The sequence below is a fragment of the Engystomops pustulosus genome, chromosome 3 (genome assembly GCF_040894005.1).
Source record: "Engystomops pustulosus chromosome 3, aEngPut4.maternal, whole genome shotgun sequence".
Lineage (NCBI taxonomy): Eukaryota > Metazoa > Chordata > Amphibia > Anura > Leptodactylidae > Engystomops > Engystomops pustulosus.
Window position 1 is genome coordinate 23,873,951 of NC_092413.1, and position 16,571 is coordinate 23,890,521.

Consider the following 16,571-nt stretch of genomic DNA (forward strand, 5'->3'; position numbering starts at 1 on the left):
AGCCCAATAATAGCATCCTGGCGGTGGTGGTGGGTGTTGGGTAATAGTAGCGTTTTAATCAACTAACACTAATCAATAGCCTCAATAATTGGAGCCGTCTATTAGAGAGCACCATTATTATAGCAAACTTAAGTTTAAAAAAAAAAAAAAACATTTTATTAAAATAAAAAACTCCACAAAATATCCTACTTAACCATTCTGAAAAAAACTGATAATTGATATAGTCCAGTGATGGCAAACCTTTTTTGAGACCGATTGCCTCCTAAGGACACTGATACAATTGAAAGCAGGAGGGCAAATACAGACTATGAAATACTTCCTTGGCAATTAAAGGGTTAAAATAGCACTGAGCTTAGTAAATCTTGACTTGTGTGGAACTGCTGTTAGATTCTTTGAGTCCTGTCTGATGAACTCTGTGCTGAGCTTAAGTGCCCACAGAGAGCACTCCGAGTGCCACCTCTGGCACCCGTGCCATAGGTTCGCCACCACCGATATAGTCCATCTAATCCACGGGAGTCGGCTCCCTCCTTCTTCAATGACAATTTCTATTTGAGCTGCTGATCCATGCTGTGTGGAAGATGTGCCCTGTTATATACATTTTGGGCTACATTTACTTACCTGGTCCCTGCGCAATCCCCGATCCGGAATGTCCGACGAGAATGAACTCTTCCGCGATTCACTACCAGCGTGCGCCCGATATCCTGCATGTGTCGCTTCCCCGCTCAGGTCCAACAGAGTTCACATTCTTCTTCCCAGTGCATGTAAGTGTTTGGCTTGCATCACAGTTTTAAATGTTAAATCCCGCGCGTTGTCAGAATCCGTTGGATCGTCCGACGGCCTGCCCCCCCCCCCTCCCGATTTGTGTTGCGTGCGACACAATCCGATCGCGTGCGACACAATCCCCAGCAAGTCGGGAAACCCGATGAAAATGCGGCCGCGGGACCCTTAGTAAATTAGCTTCATTATGTTGTATGATGTGCAGCGTAATTTGTATATAATGTTGCTAATCCTCCATTCTTTAGTCTTTTGGGTTGATTGCTGGGGCCCCAAGACGATGTGGGCCCTATAGCAAGTGATATGGCTTCTACCGCTGTAGTTACGCCCCTGCTTGTAATTTTTTTATGTTCTGTCCATGGGATAGGGATCCTGACAGGGATGTGCTCACACTTTGGACCCTGGAGCCTTAGGCTGTGATCTCACGTGGCGTTTTGAACCAGTTTTTGGCCTGTTTTTAAAACGCATACGTTTTTTGAAAACGCACCTGTTTTTGAACGGTTTTATGAATTACCTTCATTCAAACGGGTCAAAAAATGGATGCATTTTCAAAAAATGCATGCGTTTTTTAACTGATTGCTTAAAAACAGGCCAAAAACGGGTTCAAAGCGCCACATGTGACCCAAGCCTTAGATGGACCATGCTAGGCATGATTAGATAGTGAGCCCCATTGGGGACAGGGACTGATTTGGTAGCTCTGTGCAGCGCTGCGTTATCTGTGTGCACTATATAAATAAAGAATTATTATTATTATATTATACATTATAGTTGGAGAACCTGGAGCAGATTTTGCATTGATACCCATTAGAATACAAGGTTTTGATAAAAAGTTGAGAAACTTAGCAGCTTTCTCCCAAAAACAGAGCCACATCTGACTATGTATCGCAATTCAGTAATATAAAAATGAATGAAGTTTAGCATCAATAACACCCATCACCCATGGACCGGTGTGCTTACCGGGGGATCCAATCCCTCCTGCCGCTGCCCTGGGGTCAGGCGAGTGCCCCCAGGCTTCCGGCTGTAAGTAACTGAGCATGCGCTGCTTCCATTCTATGCCCGGCCATGCGCCAATACAAAAGTTTACCACCACTTACACCACTATCACTACACTCGGGAGAAATTGGGCATCAAACTTTGCAGAGCGTTTCATCACTTTATTCATTATTCATTCGTTTTGGCCTAAATGAATGTATTTTCCCAAAAAATTCTTACGTTTTTAAATCGCAGGTTCATACAGGCGGTCCCCTACTTAAGAACACCTGACTTACATACGACCGCTAGTTCCAAACGGACCTCTGGATGTTGCTAATTTACTATACCGTACTTTAGTCCTAGACTACAATAATCAGCTGTAACAGTTATCACTGGTGTCTGTAATGAAGCTTTATTGTTAATCCTGGTTCTTATGACAATCCAACATTTTTAAAATCCAATTGTCACAGAGACCAAAAACAATTTGGCTGGGGTTACAATGATAAAGTATACAGTTCTGACTTACATACAAATTCAACTTAAGAACAAACCTACAGACCCTATCTTGTATGTAACCCGAGGACTGTATTGTTTAAACCCATGTAAAACACTTAAAGAGTTAATAGACTTAATAGAAGTTGTTTTACATACGTTGAGGGGTGAAGTTTCTATAGTGGGGTCATTTATGGGGTGTTACTATTATTCAGGCCTTTCAAAGTCACTTGGAAGATGAGTTGTCCCTCAAAATGTGAGTTTTGGCGATTTTCTTGAAAATGAGAAAAATGGCACCTAAAGTTCTGCGCCTCATAACATCCTAGAAAAATGAGAGGACGCATAAAATATCACCCCAACATAAAGCAGACATTCCGTAAATGTTAATTATCAAGCTTTTTGGGTAGTTTTATTTCCTCTCTGGAAAGCGGAACATTTTAAACTTTGAAAATGAAGTCATTTTACACACTTTTGCCACAATTTTATTTTTTTTCAGAACGAAACGCAAAACTTATCACTTTAATTTTATAACTAACATGAAGTACAATGATTCACGAGAAAACATTCTTAAAATCACCCGGATATGTTAAAGCATTCCGAAGTTATAACCAATTATCGTGAGACAGGGCAGATTCGAAAAATTTAGTCTGGCCATTGAGCTGAAAACTTGTGTCGGTGATAAGGGGTTAAAGAAAGCAGCCATGTTGTTCAGTCTACGATCAGCCCCTTTAAGTTGGACATAGGACCTCCCCTATTGACTAATCGGGTATATGACAATAGGTTTTCTCAATTGGACAACAGACCAAAATCTGACCTCATCTGCTCACAATCCATCCAATCTATACGGAGACAATGAATATTTTATCACTTTCTTAGCAATTACATCCAATTAACGATGTTACTCCCAGGTGATTAGCAGATGCCGAGGCCTCAGGTTTGTGTACACGGCCCCGAAGATGAAGGATTAATCAGTTTTACAAGTATTGAATGGCATTCCAGCCCCGCAGATCAATGCCTATTCTCTCCCGCATTGTTGTGGAGGGACAGCGGTTTACAAACTATTTCTGCGTCCGGGTAACACAATATACAAATATTTATGTAAGGTACACGGGAGACAATGGGTGCAGATACATAACAGGTGCTCGGCGTTACTAAAGGGAAACTCTCACTAATTATCACAGTCATTACTGTAGCGGGTTGTAGGTACAACACTCATTGTGGGGAGGAAAAGGGAGAATTCACAAAGTTTAGAAGTTCGTATTGATAGTTAAAAAAACGACAGAGAACTCTGTAAACAAAGTGTAAGCTCTTGTGTGCAGGACCCTCCCTCCTATTGTTCCATATGATTATGTTAGTACTCTGAAATGTCTTATTATGTTTGTCTATTTTCCCCATAATTTGTGCAGCGCCACGGAATATGATGGCGATATAGAAATAAAGATTTATAAAGATAATGTTAAACCTTGAGTTCCGTGTCCAACTAATAAGAGACTCTAAAATGCAATCTCCTGCAACAATGCAATACAGGTGGTCCCCTACTTAAGGACACCCGACTTACAGACGACCCCTAGTTACAGACAGACCCCTCTGCCCCCTGTTACCTCTGGTGAAGTTCTCTGGATGTTACTATAGTCCCAGGCTGCAATGATCAGCTGTAAGGCGTCTGTAATGAAGCTTTATTCATAATCCTTGGTCCAATTACAGCAAAAAATTTTGATACACCAAATGTCACTGGGGCAAAAAATGTTTTTGTCTGGATCTACAATTATAAAATACAGTTCCGACTTACATACAAATTCAACTTAAACCAAACAAACCTACGGACCCTATCTTGTATGTAACCCGGGGACTGCCTGTAGTTTGGAGTCACTTAAAAAAAAATGAAATAAATGGCAACAGTGTTACATATTAGATAGTAACTTACTCCATATAGACTTCCCAAATTATTCAAGGATTCTACATATATATACAGTATATCTTCATAAATAACTTTCCTATTCTTCCATATGCATTTTTGCAAACCTTTTGTATCTCTAAGCCTTTGTATCTACACTGTGATATGGCTTTTATTGGACAGGATGGGATTGGAGGGGTGTTTATTAATAAAATAGCGCCACTTCCATCCATAGGTTGCATGTGGTACTGCAGTTCAGCTCTATTCCTGCTCAGATCTCATATCTACTCAAGGAACTAGACTGCAGTAGTACCAGACAAAGCCTGTGTACATTTGAGTGGCGCTGTTTTTGGAAGAAATAGGACCATTTTTTGCTTATCCTGGGATTGTTTAGTTTAATTTCTATATGGGGGAAAAGCAGTAATGTAGTATGTTTCAGTACTTGTCCCACCATTGATGCCTTACACGAAAAAAGATAATATAACAGCACCCATAGTATTCTTCTGATTCCTTATAAGAGCATATACCTAATTTATTTAGCATTGAGCATGTGTGACCACCGATACTCGACATATAAGGTGGACGCTGTGAGATGTAGAATCAAGGGGGTGCTATAAGAATAGTAATATCTACATGAAGGAGAATTTTTATCCCAAATTAAACAGTTTTATGTATAGTGTGATGTGCCAAAGTGTATATTTAAAAAAGTTTTACATAATATTGATTGGGGAAGACTGGGGGCACTCAATGCAAGGAGTATCTTACACTACTGTAAGTGTATTAATTTGTAATAGGAATGAGCCGACCTGTAAAAATTCGGGTTTGGCCGAGTGTGGACTAACCAGAATTTTAAAACCCTGTTCAGGTCCCTGGACCCCACACCAGTGATACCCGTGATCATTGTCAGCACCTATCATGGGTGACCCAACAACATTTAAATTCAATCACATCATTGGGGGCCGTGATCCTCTCCAAAGGGAGGCCTTAATGGCAGGGGAGAGGGGGTTACGAGTTTTACACGATCCTGGCTCCAAACTTCTAATGAAGTTCAGCGTTTGGTATGAACCTGAACTCCTACTGGAGTCCATATACATTAATATACACTGAGCTCCCCCCCTGTGGTGGCTGTAAACATCACTATACACAGGGCTCCCGTTAGTTGTGATCGCATTATATACATTGATATATTTCATGCTCTGCCTAGTGGTGGTTGTATTAATTACTATGCACTGAGCTCCCACTAGTGGTGGCTGTATGTACTACTCGGCACTGATCTCCCCTAGGGGTGACTGTATATATTACTCTAGACCAGTGATGGTGAACCTTTTAGGGACCGAGTGCCCAAACTGCAACCCCAAAGCCCACTCATTTATCGCGAGGTGCCAACCAAAAATAAAGCAGTAACTTATTGCTCCCTGCTCTTCAACAACGTTCAACCATACTGGCCTCCTGAGGACACCAACATAGTAGAAAAAAAAGATGGAAAATTTGCATTATTGTAGCTTCTATCCAGTGTCTCTCTGTACGGAGAATCATGGGGCCAGCAGGAGTTCCTCTGAAGATAATTTGGCCCTGTCTACTCATTCCCCTCTTCCTACAGTCCCATGTAGCCAAGTACATATCACTTTAAAATATCACTGAAAGCAGTATCCTTTGAGTTGTTTGGAACTGCAGGAAAATTCTTTGAGTCCTGTCTGTTGTGCTGGGGCAATGGCACGGGTGCCCACAGAAAGAGCTCTGAGTGCCACCTCTGGCACCTGTGCCATAGGTTCGCCACCACTGCTCTAGACTGAGCTCCACTAGTGGTGGCTGTATACATTTCTCTACACTGAGCTCCCCTAGTGGTGGCTGTATATATCACGCTATATTCACACAAATGTGTCCCCGCCAAACTGTAGTGCCGCTCACACCCTCCCCTCTCCATAGAGAACCATGGCGCATGGTGCCGTATTTTGGGGAAATATAGGACATTTTCTCCCGGCTACAAAAAGTAAGGTGCCGCACATGTGCTGTCTGGTACCTCTACATACTGCACTGTGCCCTCATTGCAGGCCTATGGGGGACGTATATCCGACGTATATACTTTGCCCGTATATACGTCCACCAACGGTGGCTGTATACGTTACTATGCACTAAGCTCCCCCAGTGGCTGTTATACACATCAGTCTGTACTGAGCTCCCCATAGTGCTAGCTGTATACATTACTATGCACTGAGCTCCACCTAGTGGTTGCAAATTACATTATAGTAATGGTAACTAATAGTGGGTGTATATATTACTACACAGTGAGTCCCCCTAGTGGTGGATTTCAGAGCTGTAAAGTGAAAATGTATTGATCTATTTATGCAGTTGTATGCTATAAATACATAGCAAAATATGGTTTAGGATGTAAATCATATCTAGAAGCACCTGGTGGGTTTCTTTTGTATTCCTCTACTTAAAGCATACCTAAGTTTCCAATATACATTGCATAAATCAGTAGTAGTACAGTGTGTGTTATCAATCGTTCAGATTTTCTTCATTCCTTGCAGTTTCTCTGCACCCTGTGTGTGATTTGCTGGGGGGGGGGGGGGGGGGGGCACCTAGCTGCTGTGACTCACACCTATCCCTCCCCTCTCCATAGAGCTGCTTTTTAATCTGATCCCTCAGAGAGCTTCTGTATTTTTTGATTGCAAGATGGAATTCAGTAGAGATTTCTCAGTGAAACTCATTCCTGATAGAGAAGGTCATATGAAAAGACTGACATGCACTTTAGAAGTAAATTAGTAGCAAGTGTGTAGTACATAAAACGTTATGCAAAAAGAAAAAAAAAATGATGGAACATATAGATCTCTACAAACTCTACTTGTTCAAACTCGCAGAAGGTCAGAGCTCTTTTTACATTTACAATATGTTACTCTAAAAAACCCCTCCAATGTTCGTTTAGACTTTCCTTTGTCCACTTTCCTCATGCCACCCACAGTCAGGGATGTCTATTATCCAAACTGTATGCACCTTACAATGGGTCGAGCTCCCCAGCCCCGCTGCAGTCAATGTCTCCGTCAGGTCAGAGGTTGAGCCGGGGCCTGTTCTCTGCCTCCCTGATTAGTTTGGAGCTCTATGTAATTAGCTGGGGATGGATAGGATTGGTGGACACAGCAGACGAGGCATGGGATGACATCACACCTGACAACTTCAAATTGTGGAAAAAAGAGCAGGAGCTCCATCAGTGCCACATCCAAACCTTCAGCGCCTGGACCACAAGTCAGTCCTAAGATGGAAGATGCAAGAATCAAAGCCTCAAAAAAGAAATGTACAGAATACCACGAAGTCTACACTGAGATCGCTGCGGTGACATCAACAGCGGGTAAGTGGTGGCCGCATCCAGGTATCAAATAAAATATAGCAACTCCATCATATCTATCTCATATCTATCTCGTATCTATCTATCTCATATCTATCTATATATCTATCTCATATCTATCTATCTCGTATCTATCTATCTCATATCTATCTATCTCATATCTTTCTCCTATCTCATATCTATCTATCTATCTATCTCATATCTATCCATCTATCTATCTATCTATCTCATATCTATCCATCTATCTATCTATCTATCTCATATCTATCTATCCATCTATCTATCTATCTATCTATCTCATATCTATCCATCTATCTATCTCATATCTATCTATCTATCTATCTCATATCTATCTATCTATCTCATATCTATCTCATATCTATCTATCTATCTATCTATCTATCTATCTATCTATCTCATATCTATCTATCTATCTCATATCTATCTCATATCTATCTATCTATCTATCTATCTATCTATCTCATATCTATCTATCTATCTATCTATCTATCTCATATCTATCTATCTATCTATCCCATATCTATCCATCTATCTCATATCTATCTATACTATAATCCATCTATGTAATCTGAAATCCATATATCATGTTATATCTATCCATCTATTCTATTATCCATCTGTCTATAACTATTCCATGTCTATCTATTATCTATCATACCTATCTATCTCGTATATTTCTATGTATCACTATATATTTTATATCTATTATCTATAACCATCTATTTCATTTCTGTCCATCTATCAATCATATCTATTTATTATATTATACATCTGTCTCTAACTATTTTATATTTATCTATTATCTATCATATCTATGTCTCTTATTTATCCATCTATAACAATCTATTTTTATATCTATCTATTATCTATCATATCTATCCGTCTCAGATTTTACTATCTATCTTCTATTAAGGATTGAGAAAGGTTGTATTTTTCAACCAAAGTATTGCCTGTATTGCATATATAGGTGAATAAACCAACTTTCACTTTTTAAAACGCTGCTTCTTTTTATTACAAGTGGATCTTTTGAATGATGTCCTGGGACAGCAACCACAAATCCTATAGCTAAGCTGCTTTTTTTTCCAGTTTTTTAAAAATCTTCCATCTACCATATTTATTTTTTATCTAACTACAGGCAGTAGTAGTAGTTCTTAAGTTGTATTTGTATGCAAGTCGGAACTGTATATTTTATCATTGTAGATATTTTTTTTGGTCTCTGTGACAATTGGATTTTAAAAATGATGGATTCTCATAAGCCAGGATTAACAATAAAGCTTCATTGCAGAAACCTTTAATAACAATGTTACAGCTGATTATTGTAGCCTAAGGATAAAGTACAGTAAGTTACCAACATCCAGAGGTCCGTTTATAACTAGGGGTAGGCTGTAAATCGGATGTTCTTAAGTAGGGGACTGCCTGTATCTCCCATCTATCTATCTATCTATCTCATATCTATCTATCTATCTATCTATCTATCATCTATCTATCTATCTATCTATCTATCTATCTATCTATCTATCTATCTATCTATCTCATATCTATCTATCTATCTATTACCATTATTTCAATCAATTAATTTGTCTGACTACAAATATCTATCATAAATTAATATATTTTAATCAATCTGTAATTATCTATTAGTATCCTATAAGGATATCTCTATTGATCTATTTATATCTATGATATTTATGTAAGAATATGTCTCATATCTTTCTGAAGTAGATCAACCTTTGTATTCATACGAACTTATTTTTTTAATTTCTTACAATCTATCTAGTAATTTGGATTCTTCTACAGTCTATATCTATGGTATTTATCCATATCAATCTAATCATCTATACATCCATGTGCCTATCTATCTATTATCTATCTATCTCATATCTACCTATCTATCTATGTATCTATCTATCTATCTATCTATCTATTTATCTATCTAATATCTATCTATCTATCTATCTATCTATCTATCTCATATCTATCTATCTATCTCATATCTATCTATCTATCTATCTATCTCATATCTATCTATCTATCTATCTATCTCATATCTATCTATCTATCATCTATCTCTCTCATATCTATCTATATATTATCTATCTATCTACATCCTAAAAGAAAAACTTTGACGCACCTTTTATGAGATTGAGGGGCAGCGTTCCATACTTCTCTCTCTTCTCAAATCTCTAATCCATAACTATTCATCTTGTAGTTTTATTAAACATAGTAACTTCTGGATTCCTTGCTCATAGAGTATTTTGTTCTCTACATTGTTGCCTAAAAAAATTCTTAGGTGTGCATAGGATCAGTATGGCCGTATATCACATATCATATACTGGGCAGGAGGCCTCACATTGATATAACAGTAAAGAGATCTAAAGGGACCTTCACTTTTAACATTTTAGTTTTTGCTTCTTAGCAATTTTTAGTGTAGGTTCTTCCCACTTATTTCCCAAAAAGTGTACCCCTCTATCTGTAATTATATCAACCAAGCTTGGGTTTTTTATCATCAGAACATAGGCTGGTACTACTAAAAGTAAGTTTCCAGCCACCAGGAGGCGCTGTACATAAAGTGTATATTAATAATAAAAATCAAGAAAGTTTAATTACTTTTGTTGTATTATAAACATCAATATTTCGGTCAATAAATCTTTATAAGGGTAAAAGAAACCTGCCTTGAGTAGAAGCATATAAATTTGGAGTTCCCCTTTAAATGATCTCCTCTACATCAGTGCATATATATCAGGGTGTAGCTCTACAGCAAACATGATAAACAAGGTTTTCTCTTTACCTGTAGACATCGATAGTTCTTACAAGGGATTTACAGACGTCTCCGGTGTGGATGGCAGTGCATTACTATCAGCAAACAGACATGTTCCTCCCCATTATCCAACCCCGACCCGACGTAGACACCGCACAACGTTCAGTCAAGAACAGCTGGAACATTTAGAGGCAGCGTTTAACAAGAATCACTATCCTGATATATACTGTCGGGAGGAACTGGCAAAGATCACCAAGCTGAACGAAGCAAGGATACAGGTGAGTGATATAATGGTCACACAATGCGCCAAACAAGAGTAGAATCTCATGTTTGGTTATTATGTATAATATCATACAAAATTTAAAGGGGTTGGCCACTTAATGTTCAGAAATGTATTTTACCTCATCAACTGCCATTCCTGTCCACAGATGGAGGATCATGTGTCCATGTCTAACTATCCATGTCCAATCTACCTTCCAGGACCTTAAGACTGAATACTATGATAAGGTCCTGGAAGGTAGATTGGTCATGGACAGTTAGAGATCACATCTGCTGTCTTTTATGGACAGGAATGGTTAACAGATGAAGAAACTTCTGAACCAGGAGGCGTAAAGAAAACCTACCACCATGGATCTACCTATTAAGGTAGATTCGGTGGAAGATTTATCTAATCTGTAGTCGGATAGACCTTGTTATGGCTGATCCTTTAGTCCCCCAAATCTTTTATAATTTTTAATTGCCCTAATATGCAAATTTACTACAGCAGGTAGTGGGGCTACACGGCGTAGCTAATCCACGACCAAGTAGCCTCTTGCTATCCACCTACCAATCCATCTTCAGCGTGCAGCTACGAGGAGCTCATCCAGTAAACCAGGTTCTGCGCATGCACAGTGGCATCAGACCCAAGAACGGGCTGCCGCCGGCCTGTGCTCTGCACAAGCACAAAAACCGGCTTTGCGGACCAGTGTGTGCGGCTCCTCGTAGCTGCGCCCTGAAGATGGATTGGTAGGTGGATAGCAAGAGGCTACTTGGCCGTGGAGTAGCTGCGTCTTGTAGCCTCAGCTCCGGATAGACTGCACCCCAGGACCTGCTTTAGTAAATTTGCATATTAGGGCAATTAAACATCATAAAATATTTGGGGGACTAAAGGATTAGCCATAATAAGGACTATACTACTTTACATTAGATAAAGCCACTAATGGATGTACCTATTAAGGTGGTGGTGGTTTCCATTGACCTATCAAGAAAGTGGAGCAGAACCATCAATAGATCTGTATTGGTAAATTACCCAATATCTTGCCCCCAGGCATTACAGAAAACTTGATGTAAAGTGGCCAATGAGTAAGTTGGATTTTAACATGGCCGATCCTCGTGTTTTTGAGGGAAATGAGACTTTGGGAAAACAAGTTTTACAGGGGTTTTCCATGAATATGGAGAACCTCCCAGGTCGGTCTGGTAACCCAGGCTTAGGATTCTGCTACCGATCGGAGGTTGTGGGGGATCACAATCCACTGAGTGACACAGGAAGTGAAGTCTCCTGGAAAACAGAAGTTACATCCCGTGACTGAGGAGAACACTCATTGGATGAAGACAGATCTGTTTTTTCCCCTTTCATGTTAAATGTAATCTGACATTCATTTCTTTCTATTATAGGTTTGGTTTCAGAATCGAAGAGCAAAGCATCGCAAACATGAGAGGACAAGCCAGAAATCGGTGACACCAAATGGGATGATAGCCTGCAGTGGCCTCATGCCCGGTGTGTGCTCTATGTCCCCGGCGTCCCGGCAGTATCAATATCCCCACACACTAAATCACATCCCCCGTTTCACATCCATGGCCCCTACAGGTTACCAGCCTCCATCATCTGTCGGCCAGTTCATGTGTTCCAGCACACACCCCCATTTACCATCTACCGCCCCACCGTCCCGCCAGCATGACGACTGGTACAACTCCCTTAGGTCCATCAATTCCCCAAGCACCGGATTGTCATCATCCATGATAACCTTAACACCCATGGCTGCGTTAGATGCACCGTCTCACTGGAGTTAAATTTGGTTGAGTCTACGACAAGAACACTATGAACTTAAGTAAACGCTTTAAGAGATCTATTGCAACGCCAAAATGCTCCTTCTTAGATTTTGATGTAAAAAATTCTTTGCAAGCACGCTAACATGCTTCTTTTAGGTATGAGACTGTTTCCAGTATTAAAGGGGTGGTTCCAACTCCGCAAGTTATTCTTTATACATAGGATAGGGAAATAACACAATGATCGGTGAAGGTCTGACTGCTGGGACTCCCACCGGTCACGAAGGTCAAGCATGTGTCCTGCTGTTCCATCCAATTGTATAGGAGTGTTGGAAATTGCCGAGCACGGTGCTCAGCAACTTTCGTGACTCCCATGTTGTTTGAACGGAGCGCCACATGATGAAACTGCTGCTCCACTCATTGGTGAAATCGGGGGAACTCTCTTTAATTGGTGGTGATGCCAGCAGTTGGACCCTGAACAATTACCTTGTTATTATCATTCCCATGGATAGGGAACAACCTGCAAAGTTGGTAAAACCCCTTTAAGGCTGAAGCATGGATGACAATCATTCAAACAACATAGACGGTGATCATCTACACTTTTACCATGTCCAACCAGAAAAGATATCCTTCAGCTGACTCTTCTGCAGATGGAATTATTTCTCCCACAATTCCCAAGTGATAAGTGGTGTTACTTTTTGCACCCAATATGCTAATTAAGCTCTATACTGTCTGGAGAGGGTGATCTTAGTCCTAGACAAGCTAAAGACTACCCAACTCACACTAGAGAGCATTAGGGATACAACACGCAACCATGGTCGGTCCATGACATATAATTCCAGGAATCCCTAATTTCTACGGAAAAAACAGCGCTTTCCTGTTGGGTAGAAGGGACTCCTTGAATTATAAACCACTATGATGTTTGGAGTCCCATCCGCAACACTGCGTTTGGCCCGTTAAATCCGTCCAGTCTGTTTTATTCCTTACTAGCAGGTGGAGGAACTAATAACGCTGATTGCTTAGAACCGGTAAACCAATGAGTCTTAAAGGAGTTCTCCGAATGTTGAAAAACATGACTGATTTCTTCCAAAAACAGCTCCACATCTGACCATGGGTAGTGTGTGGTATTGCAACTAAGCTCCATTCATTTCTATACAGCGGAGCTGCAATACCTGCACAAACCATAGTTCAGTGTGGCGCTGTTTTTGGAAGAAAGCTGCCATTTTTTTCAACCTCGGGAGAACGCCTTTAATTTGTACATTCATAAGAGGTTCTATATACACAGAATTAAAGAATAATTCATTATCGGATATTCAGCTTACGCCTTATGTTGAAGCCTGGTCTTAAAGGTTCGTTCAAGTCATCTAATACATATATTCCTGTAAGGGAAAATTACAAAAGAAAAAAAAATTATGTTCATGAGAACAAACACAATAATAATCATCTCATGGCTCTCATTTTGTCCTGTGAAGACTGGAAACGCCTACATGACATTTTCCTTATCTAAATGCCGAGAAGAGGTTTATACTATGGGTTATGTATGCTGTTGTTAGCTTACATCATTTCCTAGACTAATACACTGTAACAAAAAGCTGCTGTGTCAAGACATGTCATGGTCAGGACTGCTTTCAGCCTCAGCATTTGAAACAATGAAATAGAACTTGAAACTTACATTTATACTGCATCCATTATAAATTCATCACGCTTGATTCACCTGGACAATCCCTTTAAATATTACCTTGGAATTGTTTGCCTGCAATATTATTATTTGCTACGGTGATGATCTATTTTTTACAAATAATATAAAGCTCTCAATAAATATCTGCTGTACAGGAATGATTGTTTTATGTTTGTTCTGTAAGGCAACTGGCCCAAAAATCCCAAACTATCATATTCCTTACATTTCCGCATCGTATGGAATTGCAGTTTTAAGAGGGGTATTTGTTATCCAGGATCAGGGTTTAAAAAAAAATAAATAAATAAAAGGGCCTGGGGTGGTCTTAAACTTAAAATGTGATATTCTTACACCTCTCTGATGCCCTGTCCAGCTGGAGTCTTTGCGGTGATTACAATCTTTGTGTAGTCTGTCATAATATATTTGTAACCTAATATGTAGTAGAAAAATTAAGGCGAGTATAAAGAGGGATCTGACTGCAGAGATTTTGTATTAAAGGGGTTGTACCAACTTTGAATGTTACTCCCTACCCACAATGCTGGGACCCTACTGATCACAAGAACGGACCCCCATGAGATCAAGAGAATGGGGCTACATTCTTGTTAATTGAACGAAGAGGCGGGGCAAAAATATGTCATTCAATATCACGGTAACACATTGTTACCAAGCAGATTGCCATTAAAGGAAATCTACCATTTGATTTGATGCATTATGAACCAAACATGCCTTGAGAATGCGATAGGACACTGATGCAGAAACATATCTTGTTTAATCCCTGAGTTGAGTGGTTTTGCTGAAAAAACAATTCTAAAATTCAGAACCTTGGGAAAGCTGGATTCACATTACACACAAGCTTTCTGAATAGCGAAGACAGGACTAATCAATCTGAGCTGGATGACTTATACACAGCAACTGGGGAATAGTGCAGCAATTTATTTCTTCTGCCTGTCAGACACAACAAAGTGATTACATCATCCTAAATTGAGAGAAAAAGCGCCAAGCCCAGGCACAGAAGCGAGAAAGCTTAATTATCATAATTTTATAATAGTTTTTTCATCAAAACCACTCAGCTCAGGGATTAAACAAGATATGTTTCTGAATCAGTGTAGCTACAGTATTCTCAAGGTATGTTTGCTTCATAATGCATCAAATCAAATGGTAGATTTCCTTTAACCCCTTCCCGACATATGACGTACTATTACTGCATGGCGGGAGGTGCGTTCCCGCAAAATGCGGTAATAGTACGTCATGCTTCTGGCGCCGGCTCCAGAACGGAGCCCGCGCCAGAAGCTGCGGGTGTCGGCTATATATTATAGCCGACACCCGCCTCTAACACCCGCGATCGGAGATTTCTCCGATCGCGAGTGTTAACCCCTGACACGTCGCGGTCGCGATGACCGCGGCGTGCAAGGGGCAGTTGAGAAGAATCAACTGCTCCGATCGCAGCCCCGGGACTGCCGGTGCCCGGGGCTGCGCGATCCTCTTCTGTGAGCCGGGTCCGTGCCTTCTGGCAGGACCCGGCTGTAACACACTGAGCATGCGCAGCATGCTCAGTGTGTTACATTACACAGTGTAATACATCTGTATTACACTGTGTAATGTGAAGAAGAGCTTGAACAAGTGATCAGTGGATCACTTGTTCAAGCTAACCTGTAAAAGTTAATAAAAAAATGTTAAAAACACTACATAAAATCATTTTTTAATAAAAAGAATTAATTAAATAAAGTTAAAGTCCCCTAAACACAAATATTCCCTATACACATGCAATAAAGTGAAAAAAACACAAAATCGCCAAAAAACCCCACATATTTGGTATCGCCGCGTCCGTAATAATCCGTACAATAACTCAGAAACATTATTGGACCCGCTCGGTGAACGCCGTAAAAACAAAACCCGTAAAAAACGCCAAAAATGTACATTTTTCATAAAATCTCTACACAAAAATGTTCTAAAAAGTGATCAAAAAAAGTTATGTGCGCCAAAATGGTACCACTGAAAAGAACAACTCAACTCGTAAAAAATAAGCCCAAAACTAGCTCTGTCAACCAAAAAATATTAAAGTTACGTCTCCGAAAAGATGGCGATGCAAAAACAAATGAGATTTCCTCTATATTAGTTTTTATCCAGTAAAATTGTAAAAATAAATGAAAAACTGTATAAATGAGGTATCACCATAATCGTAATCACCTATAGAATAAAGATAATATAGTATTTTTAGTGTACGGTGTACGACCCCCAAAAAATACGAAAACAAAGTAAACCAAAATTGACAATTTTCTTTTCACCCATACATTCAAGAGTTAATAAAATCTCTTCAATAAGCTAATGACCCACGAAAATTAATTATTTGTAAAGTGCATCTCATGTCACAAAAAATAAGCCCTTATATGTCCAAATTGCCAAAAAAATAAAGATTGTATAGTCAATAAAAAGTAACAATGCATAATCTGCTCTGAATGGCGCAGCTTCCCTTCGATGCCCTGGCGTGTGCCCATACAGCAGTCACCACCACATATGGGGTATTGTTATACGCGGGAGGGATTGGGTATCAAATTTTGTGGAGCGTTTTGGTATTTTATCCACTGAGAATTTTTAAATTTTTTGAAAAACACATTCA

The 16,571-nt window shown here is 39.7% G+C and overlaps 1 protein-coding gene across 1 annotated transcript; it reads left to right on the plus strand.

Moving 5' to 3' along the window:
* Positions 1–7,156: 7,156 nt before the first annotated feature.
* LOC140121088 (homeobox protein prophet of Pit-1-like) lies at positions 7,157–14,122 on the plus strand. The gene is made up of 3 exons (XM_072140300.1): positions 7,157–7,478; positions 10,291–10,532; positions 11,908–14,122. The coding sequence occupies exons 1-3, from the start codon at positions 7,286–7,288 to the stop codon at positions 12,301–12,303; spliced, it is 831 nt and encodes a 276-aa protein (XP_071996401.1). The 5' UTR covers positions 7,157–7,285; the 3' UTR covers positions 12,304–14,122.
* Positions 14,123–16,571: the final 2,449 nt, after the last annotated feature.

What these genes read in the sequence shown, in the direction of transcription:
- LOC140121088 (XM_072140300.1), top strand. Translation starts at nt 7,286, where the DNA reads ATGACATCACACCTGACAACTTCAAATTGTGGAAAAAAGAGCAGGAGC. An exon ending in TGCGGTGACATCAACAGCGG is followed by an intron (nt 7,479 to 10,290) that starts GTAAGTGGTGGC and finishes CTTTACCTGTAG; the next exon opens with ACATCGATAGTTCTTACAAG. An exon ending in TGAACGAAGCAAGGATACAG is followed by an intron (nt 10,533 to 11,907) that starts GTGAGTGATATA and finishes TTTCTATTATAG; the next exon opens with GTTTGGTTTCAGAATCGAAG.